Source organism: Zea mays, chromosome 9 (genome assembly GCF_902167145.1).
Source record: "Zea mays cultivar B73 chromosome 9, Zm-B73-REFERENCE-NAM-5.0, whole genome shotgun sequence".
Classification (NCBI taxonomy): Eukaryota; Viridiplantae; Streptophyta; class Magnoliopsida; order Poales; family Poaceae; genus Zea; species Zea mays.
Window position 1 is genome coordinate 89281923 of NC_050104.1, and position 17790 is coordinate 89299712.

Here is a 17790-nt window from a genome sequence, read left to right on the forward strand (position 1 = left end):
TAGCCTAGAATGTCTATGAAGAGGTACTCAAAATCGTCAAATAATGCATGACCATCTTTTCCCTACGAACGAACTGGCTCCATGTAGGGCACTTTAGGTTCCTGAGTCTCAACTAGATGAAGGAGCATCTAGGATCGAAGGGGATTAAATCCTCTTCTATTCAATTTTGACTATGAAAGGATTTAATCCCCTCCAACCACTTCAATCCCTCCCTAACCGAACAATCCCTCAAGAGGGAGCTCAATGATGTCAGGCTTGTCATCCCCATCGGGTCGGAAGAAGTACCCTGCCATGGTCGTCTGTGGTAGCAATTTGTGGTAGTCTCTCATTGCCTTGGATGGGCTCAACCTTGTCATTCACAATCAAGCTTGTACAAGGACCCACGGGTTCAGACATGCAGGATGACGCGCATGTACCTACATGGGCTATGGTATCGTCAATCATGTCATCAAAGAAGGCCTCTGACTCCACCTTAGTTGGTATAATTGCCTCTATGTGTCACCTTCGAGCGTGAGGACGACGATTGGTGGATCTTGTGGCATGATGACAGCCATAGTCAACCACCATGGACTACAAGCTACAAATCAAACATAAGAGCACTTGTCACAAAAATATAGCTAATCAAAAGGAAAGTTAGGACACACTTACATGTTCCAAGAAGGAAACAAATTTGTGGCAAACCCCTTGGATAGCCTACGAGCACCTCTAGATGAGAACACAAGCATCCTTGTCTCCCCAGCAGACACATACTCAGCCTTAGGGCTTGTTCGGTTAGGAGTAGATCGAAGGGTGTTGGAGGGAATTAAATCCCTTGCTAGTTCAAAATTGAATAGAAATGGATTTAATCTCCCTCAATCCCCTTCGATCCCCATACAACCGAACAAGACATTATGGGCAACATGCCCATGATATAGATTATCCCTCCAATGTCACAGACCAATAAGGTAGAGGATTGGACTTCACCAATGGTGTAGAATCAAGTTACTTGTATCAAAGCTAGTAATATTTTTTTGAACCCGTAACGTCCACACCCCCAAACATGCCAAGAAGAATAGGAGTGATATCATGATGCTATTATTTCTTTTTGGTCATACTGGCCTCTTACTTAGACTGCGTCCAGCAGTTCACCCATATGGTCACCCAAAACATTGTTTTGCACTGTAGGTTGTGCGGTTCACAGAGTGGAGTTTGAATATGGGTATGAGGATGGGTAAGCTGCTAGAGATATTATTATTGGCATTAGTAGTAAACATAGACGCCTAGGAGGGGGTGAATTATAACTTCTGGCTGTAGTGGTTCTGACAGATTCTTTGTGATACTATAGTAGTTCGATGTGCCACCCGCATGGTCCTGTGCCACCACGTCAGATAGCCATTAGCAACTAGCCATTGGACCTTGGTACGGTGCACCACCGGACCGGTCTGGATAGCCAGCTAGCTGAATGCCAGTTTGTAGTGCTCTCTGTGTAACCGGTCTAGTGCACCACCGGACTGATCCAGTGCACCAGCTGTCAGCCCTTTTCTTGATTCTTCTATCATCTTTTCTTGGGCTCTTTTGGTCTTGTGTCTTAGACTTGTGCTGAGTATTTATAAGTCTTCTATGAGTCTTTTAGGTCTTCTTTTGAGGTGTTGCATCCTTAGAGCCTCAGTCCAATCAACTTCGCAACCTGTGAACTAAAAAACACAAACACTTGCACAACCATTAGTCCACCAATTATGTTGGTCATCAAACACCAAAATCACTTAGTCAAATGGGTTGGGGTCCATTTTCCTTACAATCTCCCACTTTTTGGTGATTGATGACAACATAACCAAAGAAAGCAAATATTAGATAACAAAATGAAATATGCACTCTACTTGCTATGGATGCATGTGCATTGTTAGATGTATGTGATACCAAATTGACAAATATGTGGTCAATTAAAATTTAAACATCACTATTGCATATGCAACTAGTCCTTAATGTGTGATTACGGACTTAAGCCTCTTCATAACTCCATAATCCACATACTTCCTATCTAGGACCAAGACCAATATAAATAACCACTTGAAAGATCATAAACCAATTGAAAGGTCATAAAATTTTAAATAGGTGGTTTTGGGTATTTGATATACTTTAGTTTGATTTACTCCATAAAATTCTCCCCCTTTGGAATCAAACACAGAAAAGGAAGACATATTAAAGCATATAGGAAGCAATAAAAAACTTGCCCTCTAAAAAGATTTCTCCCCCTAAAAGAAAGTTCTCCTAATTTGGAAAAGCAATCTCTCCCTTTAAATAAAAGGACATACTCCCCCTGTTGGAAAACTCTCTTAGGAAAAGCATAATGTATTCATGAACAAAGAGAAAACAAGACATGAATGAAATAGACTAGCTCCCCTTAATCTATGCATAGTTAAATGATAAAGGATATTCTAGTGATACTAAATGAAGAATTTAAAGACATATGCATATTTGGCAACATGGGGGGCATAAGATATGAAGTAATGTAGTCTATACAAATGTGGAGAAGACATGTAAATGATACCAAATGTGGAATGAAACCACTTGTAGATTTGTAGTCGAAGCTTATTGTCTTTCTTCGATGACTCCATTTTCCTTCAATAAGACTACTACACACATGATAGGCTTTTAAAAAGGGTGTTAGTATCAAAGACTTAGATTGTAGAGTAACCCCCCCTAAAAGTGTGCATACAAGTTTTGAATACCTGTAGGAGACATGTAGTTTGACTTTTGAGATCGAGTAGGGGCAAGTTATCTATAATCCGAACTTTGGCACATATCGATAAAAATGATACTAATTGAAAGATATCAAATGAAAGGCACAATCAAGTATCATTTATCTAGGAGTTTTATTAAGCCATGTGCCTTGCTTTACTAAAAATTTATAAACCATGTAGGTTTGCTCAAAAGTATGAAACTTGAACCGAGCAATCCTGCCATATGATACACCTAGTATGCATGTAATTCAATTGAAACTAAATAACAATTGAAAAGATAAAGGCATGAATAACATCAATTGATAAACATAACAATTGAAATCAAAACTAGGCATCAACGGTAAACTAGATACAAGAAAATAGATACGCATATCTAAAAATAAGGAATTGCAATAAATCTAGTTACCTTAGTCATGGGTGGGGAATTTGGGTCCAAAGTATTCACTAACCCACTTGGTAATAGTATTAATCTGATATGATGCATCCCATGATATACATTCCATTTTACTAAGCCTCCAATTTCCACGAGGTCCTTTGGACTTCTCACTTCCCTCTCGGAACACAAACTTTCTTGGTGTTTTTCATGGTTGAGATAATCTACTTTGTCAACTAGATTCGTTTGGCCCCCTTTCTCTTGTTGGCATGCTTGTTGGCCTTGATAGCTATCACCTTTTTGTTCTTCTTTTTCTTGATTAAGTACGGTGTAGTCACGATTTGTCCACCTTGTTGATTTAGGTATTGGAGATTTTGATTGTTTTCTTTTTCTTCTTTTCTCCCCCAATCTTTGTCTTGCATTGGTAAGACTTATGACCTTCTTTATGACATAGCCAGCAAACAATGGTTTCACCCTTGTGAGGCTTGTTCACTCCCACAGTGGTGTTATCCTCACGTGGTTGGGTTTGTTTGGCTTTGCCTTTCTTATCATATAAGGCTTTATCAAGGCGAGTCACCTCTTGTTTTAATAGTTCATTCTCCATAGCAATATTATCAGAACAAAATTCTATAATAACATTCTTAACAAGAACTTGATTGCATGGATTAGAATCGTCATGTAAATATAAGCAAGAAGTAGAAGCATCCTTAATAATCTTAGGAATTTCAACTAAGGGAGCTCCTGGGATGCTACCGATGTTTTTATATTATTAGTTAGCTCATTATTATGAATGCTAAGAATTTCCATTTTCTCTAGCAAGTTTTCAATAGCATATTGAGAGCTAGCTAATTTGGCTTTAAGTTTTTCATTCTTTTTAACTAGGCCATCAATGGTAGTTGAGGATGGACCTTTTGACTCAAGTTGCTCAATTTTAGTAGTTAGCTCTCAATTCAGATTTGCAAATGTTTCAAATTTTTCTAGCAAACTTTTATAATCATCTTGAGAGCTAAGCAACTTAGACTTCAACAAATTTAGCTAAGCTTTTTTCTTAGTGCAAACATCCTCAAAAAAATAACAGCATGCGCAAGTTCATCTATGGAGGGCTTATCTTCATCATCACTATCATTATCATCACTAGTGGATGAGATACTTGAGTTACCTCTTGCCATAAGGTATTTATGTGATGAAGAACATGAAGAGCGTGATGAAGAGCGATGGCCATGGCTTCTTGGAGGTTCATCTTCGCTTGAAGAATCATCCCAAGTCTTTACACTTGTGAGCGCTTTGCCTTTGCTCCTCCTATTGTTGGGTTTGGCCATATTTGGGCAATTATCCCAAAATTGGCTCTTCTCTCCACATGTGAAGCATCCTCTCTTTCTTTGCTTTTTTGTGTCAATGTTAAAGAGAAGGTCGTCGATCTGTAGGGGCACACCCATTAGATTAATCTTACGAATCATTCTCATTACCTTTCTGACGTGTCATATCGTTTCTTCATCCTCGGAGGATGATGTAGAGTCGTGATCATCTACATCTTCATATTCCTCTTCTTCACTTGAAGAACTTAAGCTTTCAACCTTATTCATGCCTTTCATCTTTTTGTGCTCATCACAAGTGAAAGCATATGGCTTTGAAGAGGTTGATTCTTCTTGACCCATCTTTTGTGACATTTTGAATGCCACGATCTTCCCGATCAAAATCGCGGGGTCATTTGGCTCAAATCCTCTAAGTTGTGAAGGATGGTGATGATGCTCCCATAGTTTTGTTTAGGTAGTACAGTGTTATCCTAAACACTAAATGGTAAACAGTCAGTTATCCTCTGTTTAGCGTTTAATCGAACTACGCGGGCGTTTAAACGGACTAAAAACAGATTATACGGGATTAAACATATTAAACGGCATAAACGGCCTAAACGGTTAGCTACTGAGTAGCGTTTAAACGACGTGTAAACAGTCTAAATGGCCGTTTATGATAAAATTTAGTAGGGAGATGATCTTCCTCACAATATGCGCATCATCTTGCTTATTGATGCCAATAGAGTTGAGCTGATTAATAACAAGATTTAAACATGAATACATGTCTCTAACAAGCTCATTATGTTTCATTGCAAAAGAATTATACTCATTCAAGGCTAGACAATGTTTTTGCTCACGGACATTGGATATGCCATCATGGAGCTCATACAATTTTAGCCAAATCTCATTAGCCGTTTTCAAAGTAAAGATTTTGAAAGTAGCCTAGAGGGGGGTGAATAGGCTAAACCTGAAAATTATCACCACAAACTTCAAAATACTGTTAAATCTACAGTTCAACTGGTGCAGGCCAGTTCAACTGCTACATGGGCAAGTTGAACTACTCTGAACCAGCCCAACTGTTAAAGTAAATCTAGACTATGAACTATGGGGAAAATATAATGTGAATCTCTTATAGAGGAAAAATGCAGCCAATAAGCAAATGTGGATGGTGAAGATACGAGAGTTATTTCACCACAAGATCCACACGACGAGTAAACCTATATGTCTATCTTGCCAAACAAAATCACAATCACAGAACGAGCAAGAACAAAAGACACAAGATTTATCCCGAGGTTCGGCCACACCACAAAGGTGTCCTACTCCCCATTGAGGAGCCCACAAAGGGCTGGGTCTTTTTCAACCCTAATCCTCCACAACCCGACCACTAAGGTCAAGGGATTCTTTTTCTCAAACGTTGCTCACAAGAGCGAGGATTACAAACTTCTTGGGGTCGTCCACAAATTTGGAGACTCCTAAGCAACCTCAAACCGTCTTGAAACTCTAGGGTTTCAAGAACACCAAAATCGCATAAGAGGTGTTTGCAACAAGCTCAAGAGATTAGAATGAGATGTGAGAGGAAAACCAAATCCGTGAGAACAAGCACAAACCTCACACCAAAGGGCTCATTCAAACAAGTTGAATCTAGAGCAAGTTTGGGTGAGAGAGGAAGAAGTGTGCCTTTGTCTCAATTTAGGTGAGCAATGAATGTGGGTGTAACCAGTAGCATTAAAGAGAGAGGTGTGGGGGGTCTACATATAGTCACGGCTCAAAACTAGTCATTTGACTAGATATTTCGAGTTGGAACCAGTTGAACCGCCCTAGGGGCGGTTGAACTGCCCCTGACAGACCTAGCAGCTTATCTTCTAGTCTGACTGGCAGACTGCTGTGTAGTCTAGTCAAGTTGACCAAAATTGGTTGAACCGCCCTAGGAAGCGGTTGAACCGCCCCTGGTAGATCTGTCAGCCTATCTGTCAGTCTGACTGGCAGACTGCTGGAAAGTCTGAGCAGAGGGGTCAGGGACCAGTTGAACCGCCCCTAGGGACTAGTTCAACTGGTCTTGACCAGAAAGTTCAGGAGAGAAAACCCCAATTCAACTGGATCGGAGGCAGGTTCAACTGGTGTATGGTCAGAGAGGTTCACAGTTGAAGTTGAACTTTAACTGTAGTTTAGAAAGCTCAACTGCAGCTGAAAAAGCTCAACTGCAGTTGAAGAAGTTCAACTCAGCTGCAACTCAGCTAAAAAAGCTCAATTGTAGTTGAAGAAGCTCAACTCAGCTGAAGTTTAACTCAGCTGAAAAAGCTCAACTACAGCTGAAGAAGTTCAACTGCTTTTCAACAAGAACACTCTTAGTTTCTCAAACCTAACCACGGTCAGACACAGAGCGTTCAAGAGACTTTGGTTTTCAAAATAGCTTTTGAATTTGGAGGCTTGAGCTATAGCAAACACCATTACATGTGTGAAAACTACTAAGAAAGAATTAGATCATGCGACTCAAGATATACATAAATTTTTATATGTTCGTCGCATGGAGTCTTTTCAAGGGTGTCGCTTATGTGTTTTCTTTGTCTTTGAGACTTCCTATTTGATTTCTCAACAATGGTTGCGACTCTTTTAGTTCCTATACATTCTGAGCATATACTAGGAGCAAACTCGTTAGCACCCTTATTTGTTTTGTCATTAAATCACCAAAACCCTCAGTTAGGGTTAATTGCACTTATAGATTTGATTGAAATTTCTAGGCTAAGAGGTTCATACAAGCAATTTTTGGCTCAAGCATTCAAATGAATTTCTTTTATGTCACTCGAAGTGAGCTTTTTGGGATTCTTAGATGGTTTCATCTCATCGTGAGTGACTCTCAAAACACCTACATCAATAGCGTCAAGGGAACAAGGCATTCTAGCACTATAATAGGGAAAGTTAGTGTTGTCGAAGTGTGGTGGCCTATGGGTATCCATCCCTTGCTCTAAAAAGCATTGATCAAATAGTGGTTAAGCTAAAAGGGTTTTAAAAGAACCAAATCGGCTCTAATACCAATTGAAAGGAACACGGACGCCAAAGAGGGGGTGAATTAGAAATTTTAAAATTCTTGCTAATCTAGGCCACAAACTTCTCCTAAACAAACCATATGCAAATAACTAAGCAATAATGTGCAAACTAGGTTTTATCTAATTGTTGCTATCTCTACCGCAAAAGGAGTTATGCAATCAAAGTTCCAATCCTATATTCTAAACTATAAATAGTAAAGATTGCAACTTAAGTTCTCAATTAAATGAGGAAGCTAAAGAGCAAAGGTAGATATTGTAAAAGCCTATGGAAGCACCGATATTTTTACCGAGGTATTTAGAACCACGCAAGTATCTGACTAATCCTCGTTGGTGCCCCTATGCAAAGGGAACCCTACACGAGTGCTAAACACCCAGTCGAGTAACTCCATAGAGAGTCGCAGGCCTTCTCCACGTGCAAGTGGTGCTCTACTTCTAGCTTCCTCTCGGACGCTCCCCACCATCTTCCCTATCGAGCTTCTAGCCGAAACACCGCGGGCCTCATTCCCGCCGGTACACGGTGGCGGCCACACCAAAAACTCGGTTGGTGTGGTCTCAGAAGACTCACCTCACTCGGTACAATATTACAACGGCTCGCGAAAGAGCCGAGGGGTTTTGTGGGTTTTCTAACCTCACTCAACAACCTAGGAACAATCTAGAGCAATCGGTCTAACTAACCTAAGCACTTCGTAAAGCTCCTTTGCTAACCACCAAGTGATTCTATTAAGCACTTGGGTATTGAAGCTATTGGAAATGTGTCTCTACACTTGGGCAAACTTCTTGAGCTCTCCACACCTTCAAATGACCGGCTTGGGAGGTATTTATAGAGCCCCCATCCAAATAGAGCCGTTGAAGGAATTCTGCGTCGCACCGGACCAGTCTAGTGCACAACCGGACCGAGGGTCTAGTGCCTCCACATTAGTTAGTCGTTGGCTTTTGACATATTCTCTATGCTACTATAGTGGTTCGAGGTGCCACCCACAAAGTCTGGTGCCACCACGCCAGATAGCCATTGGCAACTAGTCGTTGGCCCTCGGTCCAATGCACCACTAGACAATCTGGATAGCCAACTGACCAAGAGCCGGTTTGGTGTGCTCTAAGTGTAACCGATCTGGTGCACCATCGGACCGGTCCGATGCGCCAGCTATCAACTGTTTCCTTGATTCTTCTTTCTTCTTTTATTAGGCTCTTTTGGTCTTGTGTCTTGGACTTGTGTTGAGTATTTATAGGTCTTCTATGAGTCTTTTAGGTCTTCTTTTAAGGTGTTGCATCATCAGAGCCTCACTCAATCCACTTCACATTCTGTGAACTCCAAAACACAAACACTTGCACAACCATTAGTCCACCGGTTATGTTGATCATCAAACACCAAAATCATTTAATCAAATGGGTCGGGGTTCATTTTCGTTACACTACCCTTAGCGACACATGGCTTCCTGGTTTGCCCCCTTGATAGTAGATAGTAGGAGACACATGTGGTTTGACCAGAATCTCCACGGTAGCCTCCATAACCTTGTTGCGGGAGCCTTTGCATAGAAACTCATGTGGACATGTCGAAACTCGTGAGATACATAAAACCAAAAATGACCAACAAAGAACAAAGCACACGTAAAAACCAATAATGAGAAACAAAAAAACAAAGCATAGTGTCTTAGGAGCTTACCATACCTGGCTTAGGAGCTTACCAAACCCACAGGCACCGCAGGACTCTTCTACACACTTAGGATTGGTTTGTTGACAAGGGATGGGAGGGGATCCATGGGGGAGGAAACCCCTTCCTATTCAAAATCGAATAGCATGGGTTTCCTCCCCATGGATCCCCTCCAATTCTCTTGTCACCAACCAACTCTTAGGGGCTCGATCCTAAGAGCGTCATAAAAAATGATAACATTAGAGCTTATACGAAACCCTAGAGCTAATAATAACTATTAGCTAGAAGTCGTTTGGAACATTCAGCTAATAGGTTGGTTGAATCTACTATTTTACCATGGTACCCCTAAATCTATTTTTTATGTCATCTTTTTTATTTTAAAAGAAATGGATTTCACACTCCAAACGTGTCATAGGTAACATAAATTCGAAAAAATATAGGTCCATACAAAATTCTCGAACAACAATACAAATTGAACTATTTAAGTTAATATATTTGTATATGTAATATATTTGTATACTATCCTAAATTATGAGAGAGATAGTTATATACTATACTTGTGCTATAGAGAAGCAAGTAGAAGAGTGTGCTATAAATTGTACATTTGAAAAGTAGTGTGTAAATCTATAGAATCAATTTGCATCTCTCATCCCATTAATTTGAGATAGGCTTATACATAAACTTTGAAAAATTGTGGAATGTCACATTTTAAAAAATAGTCTACTCTATTAGTTAGATTCCTATTCCTAAAAATGAAGGAAAACAAACGAGGCCTAAGTTGGAAACAAAATAGAAACCTCAATGTTCATTCTCGCATGTTGAAAAAAGCATAGACAATGCTATCTTGATGCATGAAGCTCATTCTTGTTCTTGACAACCATAGAACGAGCGATGTGGTCGGGTGAGCGTGGAGACCAAGGACTATACCAGGTAGGGTGCAAACTAACCTCTCTGTGTAATCGTGCAAACTTTTAATATGGGTCACATGATATTGATCCAAGGCGGCGCACGAGAAGTGAGAGGGGATATTTGCAAAAATGTGATTAGGAGCGGGCAGTTAAATGCAAAATTATTCACTCCCGCTCATTCACTTGGATCAACATCATGTAATCCAAATTAGAAGTTGCATTCACTTGAATCAACATCAAGTAATCTAAATTAGAAGTTTGTATGGTTGCACGGAAGGATTGGTTCACACCATATATATTTCCAAATTTATTAAGTAAAGCTTTAGTTGATCTATTTAAAACTTCTACAACTAATTTTAGTTAAATATTTTTAGATGTTCCAAATATGCTCTCGCGCTCATAGCCACCCGATTGGCAGCCATGGCCGCATTCTCAGAGGTCATCATCTCGAGGGACTGGCAAGAAGGATTCTCTGCCTTGGACGAATTTAAGCACGAGGGACTCGCCAGAAAGAATGTCTGCCCTGACGACATGGGACGGTGCCATTTCCACAGCGGCCGGACCCATCTCTGAAATAAGGTAACTAGATGGATGTTCAAATCGCAACAGACAAGAAAACAGCACGAGCATTTTCGCTATACTCATCAAAGAGAAAAGAAACAAATCAATACATGTGTGCAATCAAATGTATCAGTTTACCCAGAAACATCCACTAGTCAATACAACGAAGTCTCACGCTACCAGCTGGTGCACCAGGTGCCATGGCTTCGAAACAAAGAATGGGCTACCTTGCACAACCCTCGGGCGCAGAAATGTCAAAAATTCCAACATTATTCATGGTTGGGGGGCTGATTATAATCATCTAATAAACTAATGAGCTACTAGTTCTGTATAATCATCTCCGACTGCTACATCCGTGGTCTCCTGCTGTACGGTAACTCAACTCAAGCAGTTGTCTGTAAGAGCACCTTCCTTATCGTTGCATCCTCGCGTACATGACGCTAATGTGCTGCTGCCTCAGCTAGTAGGGGCATTCCTAGCAAATGGCCCGATGCCTTCAAATTTGAGCGTGTAACCTACTGCCCCAGAATCATCTTACTGGGAGTTTCACAGGCAATGCTTGTCATCAAAACCTTCTTGGGTGAGCAATCCTGTGACGAGTTTCTTTAATCTGTCCACACCAGGACCTGGGCGGAGATCTTGCACGCGCTCAACCGTGAAGGGTTTCCCTTTCTCAGTTGTGTTCAGTAGGTCTGTCCATCCACCAGGCACAAATCCATCAGGTCGGCGGGCCAACAGTTCCTGGTCAATCTTGTCCAGCACAGGATCCTCTCTTCCAAACTTCCTTGCAAAGGGTGCGTTGCTGTTAACCATACCATCGAAGTCAGCGAGTGTGAGATAATGAGGGTGTTGCTTTGGTGGGTTGTCCCAAGAAATGAAATGTAGATCATGGTTGACTGTGGTGTTGCGGAACTCGGGGACATTGCAGATGACAGTGTGGAAGTAACCCTCTGGTGAAGAAAGAAAATTTGCGTAATACATCAGGACTGTCCTTGGGAGATTGTCCCATCCCCATATACAATATTCAATGAACTGATGAGTAAGCATCATCCATGCTGAGCCTGAAAATTGTGCAATGCAAGCATTACATTCCACAAGTGCAAAGTGAGGAAACATATATAGCTAGAACAAAATTGCGCAGTAAAAGTCATTGAAATACAAATCGTCAAACACCAGAAAATATTAGAACATAGCATCAAAGACCAACATGGTACTCTAATGAATAGGAAGTAGCACACAGATTAGCACTAATGGCTTCTGCAATCAAGCATGAATTAATGACAACACTCTGTAAAGTATCTAATGATTAGTCATTTACTTTATATTCAATAAGTGTGAAATCAGAGAGAACGGAAATAATAACTTTCACTAAAAAAGCTAGGATGTCACTTTCACCATTCATAAGCTGGCGATTGCCAGGGTAGTAAATGGAAGTGCTATCTCAAAGCATCCAATCAGATGGGCCTTCCACATGATACTTACCCTCACTAAAGTTATTCTGATACACAGCAACAACCTAAACTATTGCTGCATATTTAACTTTTTTAAGGATCCATAACTACTTTCCCACTAAAAGACTGATTTTCAGCCACCACCCAGAAAACATGATATTTAGCATCTCTTGGAGGAAGCAATTAAACTTACAGGGAGTATAATAATATTAAAAGGGGGGAATGCAGAAAAAAATGTTTGAATATATTTAGATAACTTGTATTAGCAAATATATAAACCAAATTGATTGCTGGTTGGGCCATGTTTGAGCAACCAATTGAGCCATATTTGAATCGAAGTTAAATCCATTTTCTTTCCACAGATTCGGAGAACTCAAAGTACCATACCAAGAAAAGCAGAGATTAATTGGCTTCAAACTGATAATAATAGCCTGTGTTCATGGTTTCTTTAAACAAAACTGGTGTTTCAACAAATTTGAGACCAAATTGATATGTCCATGGACCACAGTTATTAAGGCGATAAGGCGACCGACCCCCTTTTTACCTTAAGACAGTAAAGCGAAAGGCGAGGTGATGCCTTAATTATATAGTAATACAAAAAAGAGTTAAATGCATGAGCAACCCCTGAACTTGTCAACAGATGTCACTTAAGTCCACGAACTTTGAAAATGCATTTTTAGGTCCTTAAACTTGTTAAGTGGCACACCACAGTGGTCGGTATGGTCCAAAAATGGACCTGTGATGCACCATTTTTACAAGTTTAGGGATGTGTGGTACATCATTTAGGTCTTGTTCGTTTGTATTGGATTGCACCCGGAATCGTTCTAGCTAATCAAAGTTTATATAAATTAGAGAAGCAATCCGGTTAGGAATCGTTCCGACCCACTAATCCGGCACAAACGAACAAGGCCTTAACAAGTTCAAGGACATAGAAATGCATTTCCAAAGTTCGTGGACCCAAGTGACATCCATTGACGAGTTCAGGGGGCACATTTAACTCTATTCAAAATAATTTAAAAATAGACCAAATATTATTTATATATCACTAATTCGAATAATAAGCAAGCTAGCACAACTATACGGCCTAGTAGGCACATTTCGGCGTAGAGGAGAGAAACAGGAATAAAGAAAGAAGAAAGAAGTTAATAGCACACAACCAGTCATCCTATCCAATCTAGTCCAACACCAATTTTAGGGTTAAAACCTCACAGCAGTGTCCCACTTGCAGCCTCCAGCAGCTCTCCCCCTCCCTCGCAGCTCTCCCTCCCCGCAGTTCTCCTCTCCCTCCCCCGCAGTTCTTTTCTCTCCCCCTCCCCAGCAGCTCTCCTTTCTCCTCTGACTGGCTGTCCGTCGCCGACGCAGCACCCTGCAGGCCACCGCACCCTACGCCGCACCCTGCGTACCGCCGCCACCTCCTCCTCCTCTGTTTTTGCCAGCGCCTTACTCTCGCAGGCAAGGCGACGGGACGTCTTGCATGGCCAGGCTCGTCTTACCGCTTAAGCGTCGCTAACGCCTTACCAACCATGCCATGTACAGCTAAAATGAAGCTATGTAGTGCTATCTCAACTGCTAGTCTGCTGCAAGTTTTTCCCTGCTTGGAGATATGATAATGGAAGGGCAGACCCACTGCCGGAGGCTCACACAAGTGGGCTGGGAAAGAAATAAACTGAGGCAAGCCTCCCCCCGCAAATGCGGAGAGGATGCTTCGAACCTGCGACCTAGTGACTCAATGTGATATGGTAATGGAAGTCGTTTATAATTTGTTTCTAGCAAGCAAATCATTTAATGCTAAGTTGCTAACAAGCCATTCTGGTAGTGCAGAGATCGCCCATACAAAAGAATATTGATTGCCCACAAATTAGTAGGTAATGGGGACACACAACCACTTCAAGACCATAATCCTAAATCAAGAGTATAGCTGGACCATCGCAACAGTATACAAATTCTCAACCTGGCATTAAATCCCAACAGGCAGATTGGTCAAACAAACTTATCCTTAACACAGTCAACAAAGAAAAATGAAGTGTTTGCTTTCTTGTATCAAACATTGACAACAGTGGCAAAAGAAAGCTGTTAGTTGCACATGATTCCAGGGAAAAAAAACAGGCATGTAAATAGCAACCAGCACTGCAAGTAATTAGTAATGTGAAATACAGTGAGAAATGATATATGCAAAACAAGAAACACCAATAACTAGAAGGGGACGGAGAGCTCATTTCAGAATTCATAGGAAAGATTATGGTGTATTTTACCGGTGAAGAGCTTGAATGCAGTTGGGACACTCCTTTTCTCTGTTATCCAGAAAACGTCAGACTTCTGCAGGCTGTATAGCCCAGGGTCGATGATCACTGGCTTCGCCCTCTGGTACCTACAGACACACATATTTAGCAACTGCAGAACTTGTGGGAACAGATACCAGAACTTTCAGACAAACTGTAAACTTACTCCTTCCATCCGATGTCACTGGTATGCTCAATGAAGTTAAGCTGCCTGGGCAACTCAGAAAGCACATGCAATAGATCTGCCAATAGGTAGACAAATCAGAAAAACAAAGGGGCATGTTGATCACAAACATTTTTGCACCATGAACAAGTAGAAGAATCCATAACGGTAGTAAACTGAAAAGGAAAAAACAAAACAAGATTGCAATAAAACGAAAGAGAGAGGCGACCCAGTGAGAGGCTCTATTTAAAGAAAGAAATACGCCCTTAGATTGACTTTCCCCTGGTACCACCTAGAAGCTAAAAAAGTAATCAAATCTTATCAAATTCCCATACCAATTGGGAAAACAACATGTCATAAACTAATCTCACCCCCATTCCCCAATTGGCATATCCAAGCCCGCGTACAAAATCGCATTTTTGGCGAACACTTGCAGACAGACACTGCACGCAAATTTCAAATCCCCAGCTCCACTAGTATCGTCCAGTGAGTGACCCAAACCTGGAATTGATTTTGCCCAAATCGTAGGCAGGCAAAGATCGCGCCATTGGAAGCACCAAAAAAATCGGATCAAAGGTGGCGTCTTCCCGCGACGGATAGATCCAGTCGCAATACCGGAGGGCCGAAAGAGGCAGATCGCATCTGCGCTTACCGTCCTGGGTGACGAGCGGATAGTCGGAGGCGGAGAGGTTGATGAACCAGTCCCAATTACCGCCCTCGCGCAGCAGGATGGCAGCCGCGTGCAGCGTGTTGGCCACCATGGTCGGGCCACGGTAGGTGACCAAGTTGGCCCGTGTGACGACCTTGACGTTGCGGAACCTAGCGTAGACGGGGTCCGCGTGGATGGCAGAGGCGAGTTCGGCGCGCTCGGCGGCGGGGGCCTCGAGGTCGAGGTGCACGACGTATGTGTTTACCGGGTGGTAGAGCGCCCTGAGCGTCCGGCGCAGCGCGGCTCCGTCCCCCGCGGAGCCGGAGATGAGGTAGGCGATCCTGGGCACGGCGCCCCGCGTGGGGCGCTCCTCGGCCCGCATCTGCTGGCGGAGCTTGGCCTCGACGAAGAGAGGCTCGGCGGAGGCCGCGGAGGGGAGCGGCGAGAAGGAGAGTAGCAGCGCGCGGGAGGAGGAAAAGAAGAGCGACGCGGTGATGAGGAGCGACGAGAGCAGAACCGAGGCCAGCAGCGGCGCCGCCCACCGCCGGTGACCGTGGATGTGCGCCGCCGCCCCGGCCGCGCCGGAGCCCGGCGACGGCGGCTTCGCCTCTAGCATCCCCCTGTGCTCCCCCCCTCCCTTTTCTTCCCCTTCCCCCTCCTCCGGCGGAGCAGCGGTGGACACCGGATCGCGCCGCGGGGGCGGCTTAATTGGGAGGCCGGCGACGGTTGGGGCTCGCACGCGATGTGGCGTGGCGTGGGGAGGTTACCGCGGGCGCTGCGGAGGTGGAGTCGTGGAGGTGGGCACGGGCAGGAGAGCGCGTCGCGGTGGACGCCTGGACGGTCTCGTGAGTGGGTACTGCTGGGGCCTGGCCGCCTGGGTGGGCGGGTGGGTTAACCTTTGCGTTGGTGCGCCGCTGCCGGTCGCGTCGGGTTGGCCTGCCTCCAGTCAGTAGTGGACTCGTGGCCTCTTCTCGTGACACTGCCACTGCCACGGATGGGGATTGGAGACGAACCCGAAAGCCTCGTCCTGCCGTGGAGATGGAGAAGATCGATGGAGTGAGGTGTTTGGTTTGGAATTTTTGGTGCTTATCTACTAGAATGGTTTTTTTCTTAATCATAAATACCGTGGATAATCAAAAATATCTATTTTCTGAAATTATTAAAATATATAATAGATTTTATCAGTTCACTTCTCTATAGCAAAAAGAACATACATAAAGAATACTCACACTTGGTTTTAACCGCACAATCGAACGTCCATTGTACATGCTCGAGATTCTTATGTATAACCACAATATTATATATCAATCAACCAGTAGTCTTTATAGACAACTGATTGATCACAAGTCTAAAACTCGTCGTAATTATGTAACTCTTGGCTCTAGGACACATCTCCTTGAACTGGCTATATGGTGGGTTAGCTTGGGCGGTTGCTTTTAGTTGATCAAGTTCTAACTATACTTGAAAAGCATTTGAATTCCTCTTTTGTAAAACATTTTGTTGCATAAAGATTCGTTATAATACAGTAACTTCGATGTTTATTGCATTCCATAGTAAACCTTTCACCAAGTCCCATGCGAATAGTTGTAGTAAAGTAACCTTTTGAAAAGTCGTTCAATGCATATCACGGAGAAAGTTTTGAAAACACGTTCGTTGCATCCTATAATGAACCATTCACCATATCTCATGGTGAAAGTTTTGAAAACACGTTTGTTGCATCCCACAGTAAACCATCTGCCAAGTCTCGTGGCAAAAGTTTTGAAAACACATCTGCTGCATCTCACATAGGACCATCCATTGCATCATATAGTGGACACATCACCAAGTCTAATAGTGAAGTTTTAAGGTTTTTGAAAATAAAACTTCTAATATGTGAGGATACCAAAGTCGCTCTTCATCGTGAGCACGACTGATTAATCAGTTTTACGACACTCTGTTGATATTGTACAACTTTACCCACAAGTCGTGATACCCACTTGTCTCGATTTGCAAGACCCTTCACCTCTTCAGTGGAGGTCGGCAGGGTTCACTATGAGACCTTTATAAATGATCTTCCGTGTGTATTAGACTATGATAGAATATTCTGAGGCAATCTCTCCACCACAATCCTCACACGTAGGCTCTCCAGGGCATCCCACCCAAGGCCTAATCAAGCAAAAGTGGGGCCAAAGAGCCTTCATTTGTCCCCATTTACCATAGCTAATATCCAAATATTTTCCCTTAATTACTTGGTTAAGGCCATAGCCATGTAATCCTTATAGTTGTATTGTTTGTCTCGGGTAGTCGCTCGGGGAACTGGTCCTTAGGGAGAGGCACTTGTGCAATCCTATTCCATACATCAAGTCCTCATGGTTTGCTAAAAAGCATCTTTTATTAACAAGTCTAATAAAACATTCGAAATCACTTTTCTTTTGAAAGATGTACAACACTAGAATTTGCTACTAAAATGTTCCCAAATTTCCAGTTATAACAAGGACAAGGTAAACAATACTAAGGGTCTATTTGGTTCAGTTGTAGATTCTTGAAAATCTTATTCTAGTTGTGATCTGTAAGAAGTTGATGCGAGCTGACGTTTATGAAAACTAAAATTTGTTTGGTTCAAACAACGGTCCATTATAGATTCTATAAGAGCATGAAAGTTTGTAACATGGATGACAAGAATCTAGAAAATATAGAGTAAGAGGTGATTCAGATTTAAACTA

At 42.3% G+C, this 17790-nt stretch overlaps 1 protein-coding gene across 1 annotated transcript; it reads right to left on the minus strand.

Moving 5' to 3' along the window:
- Positions 1-10634: 10634 nt before the first annotated feature.
- Positions 10635-15951, minus strand: LOC100191516 (uncharacterized). Its single transcript, NM_001136948.2, has 4 exons — positions 15092-15951; positions 14443-14518; positions 14250-14365; positions 10635-11607 (listed from the first exon to the last, which is right to left on the minus strand). The coding sequence occupies exons 1-4, from the start codon at positions 15702-15704 to the stop codon at positions 11093-11095; spliced, it is 1320 nt and encodes a 439-aa protein (NP_001130420.1). The 5' UTR covers positions 15705-15951; the 3' UTR covers positions 10635-11092.
- Positions 15952-17790: the final 1839 nt, after the last annotated feature.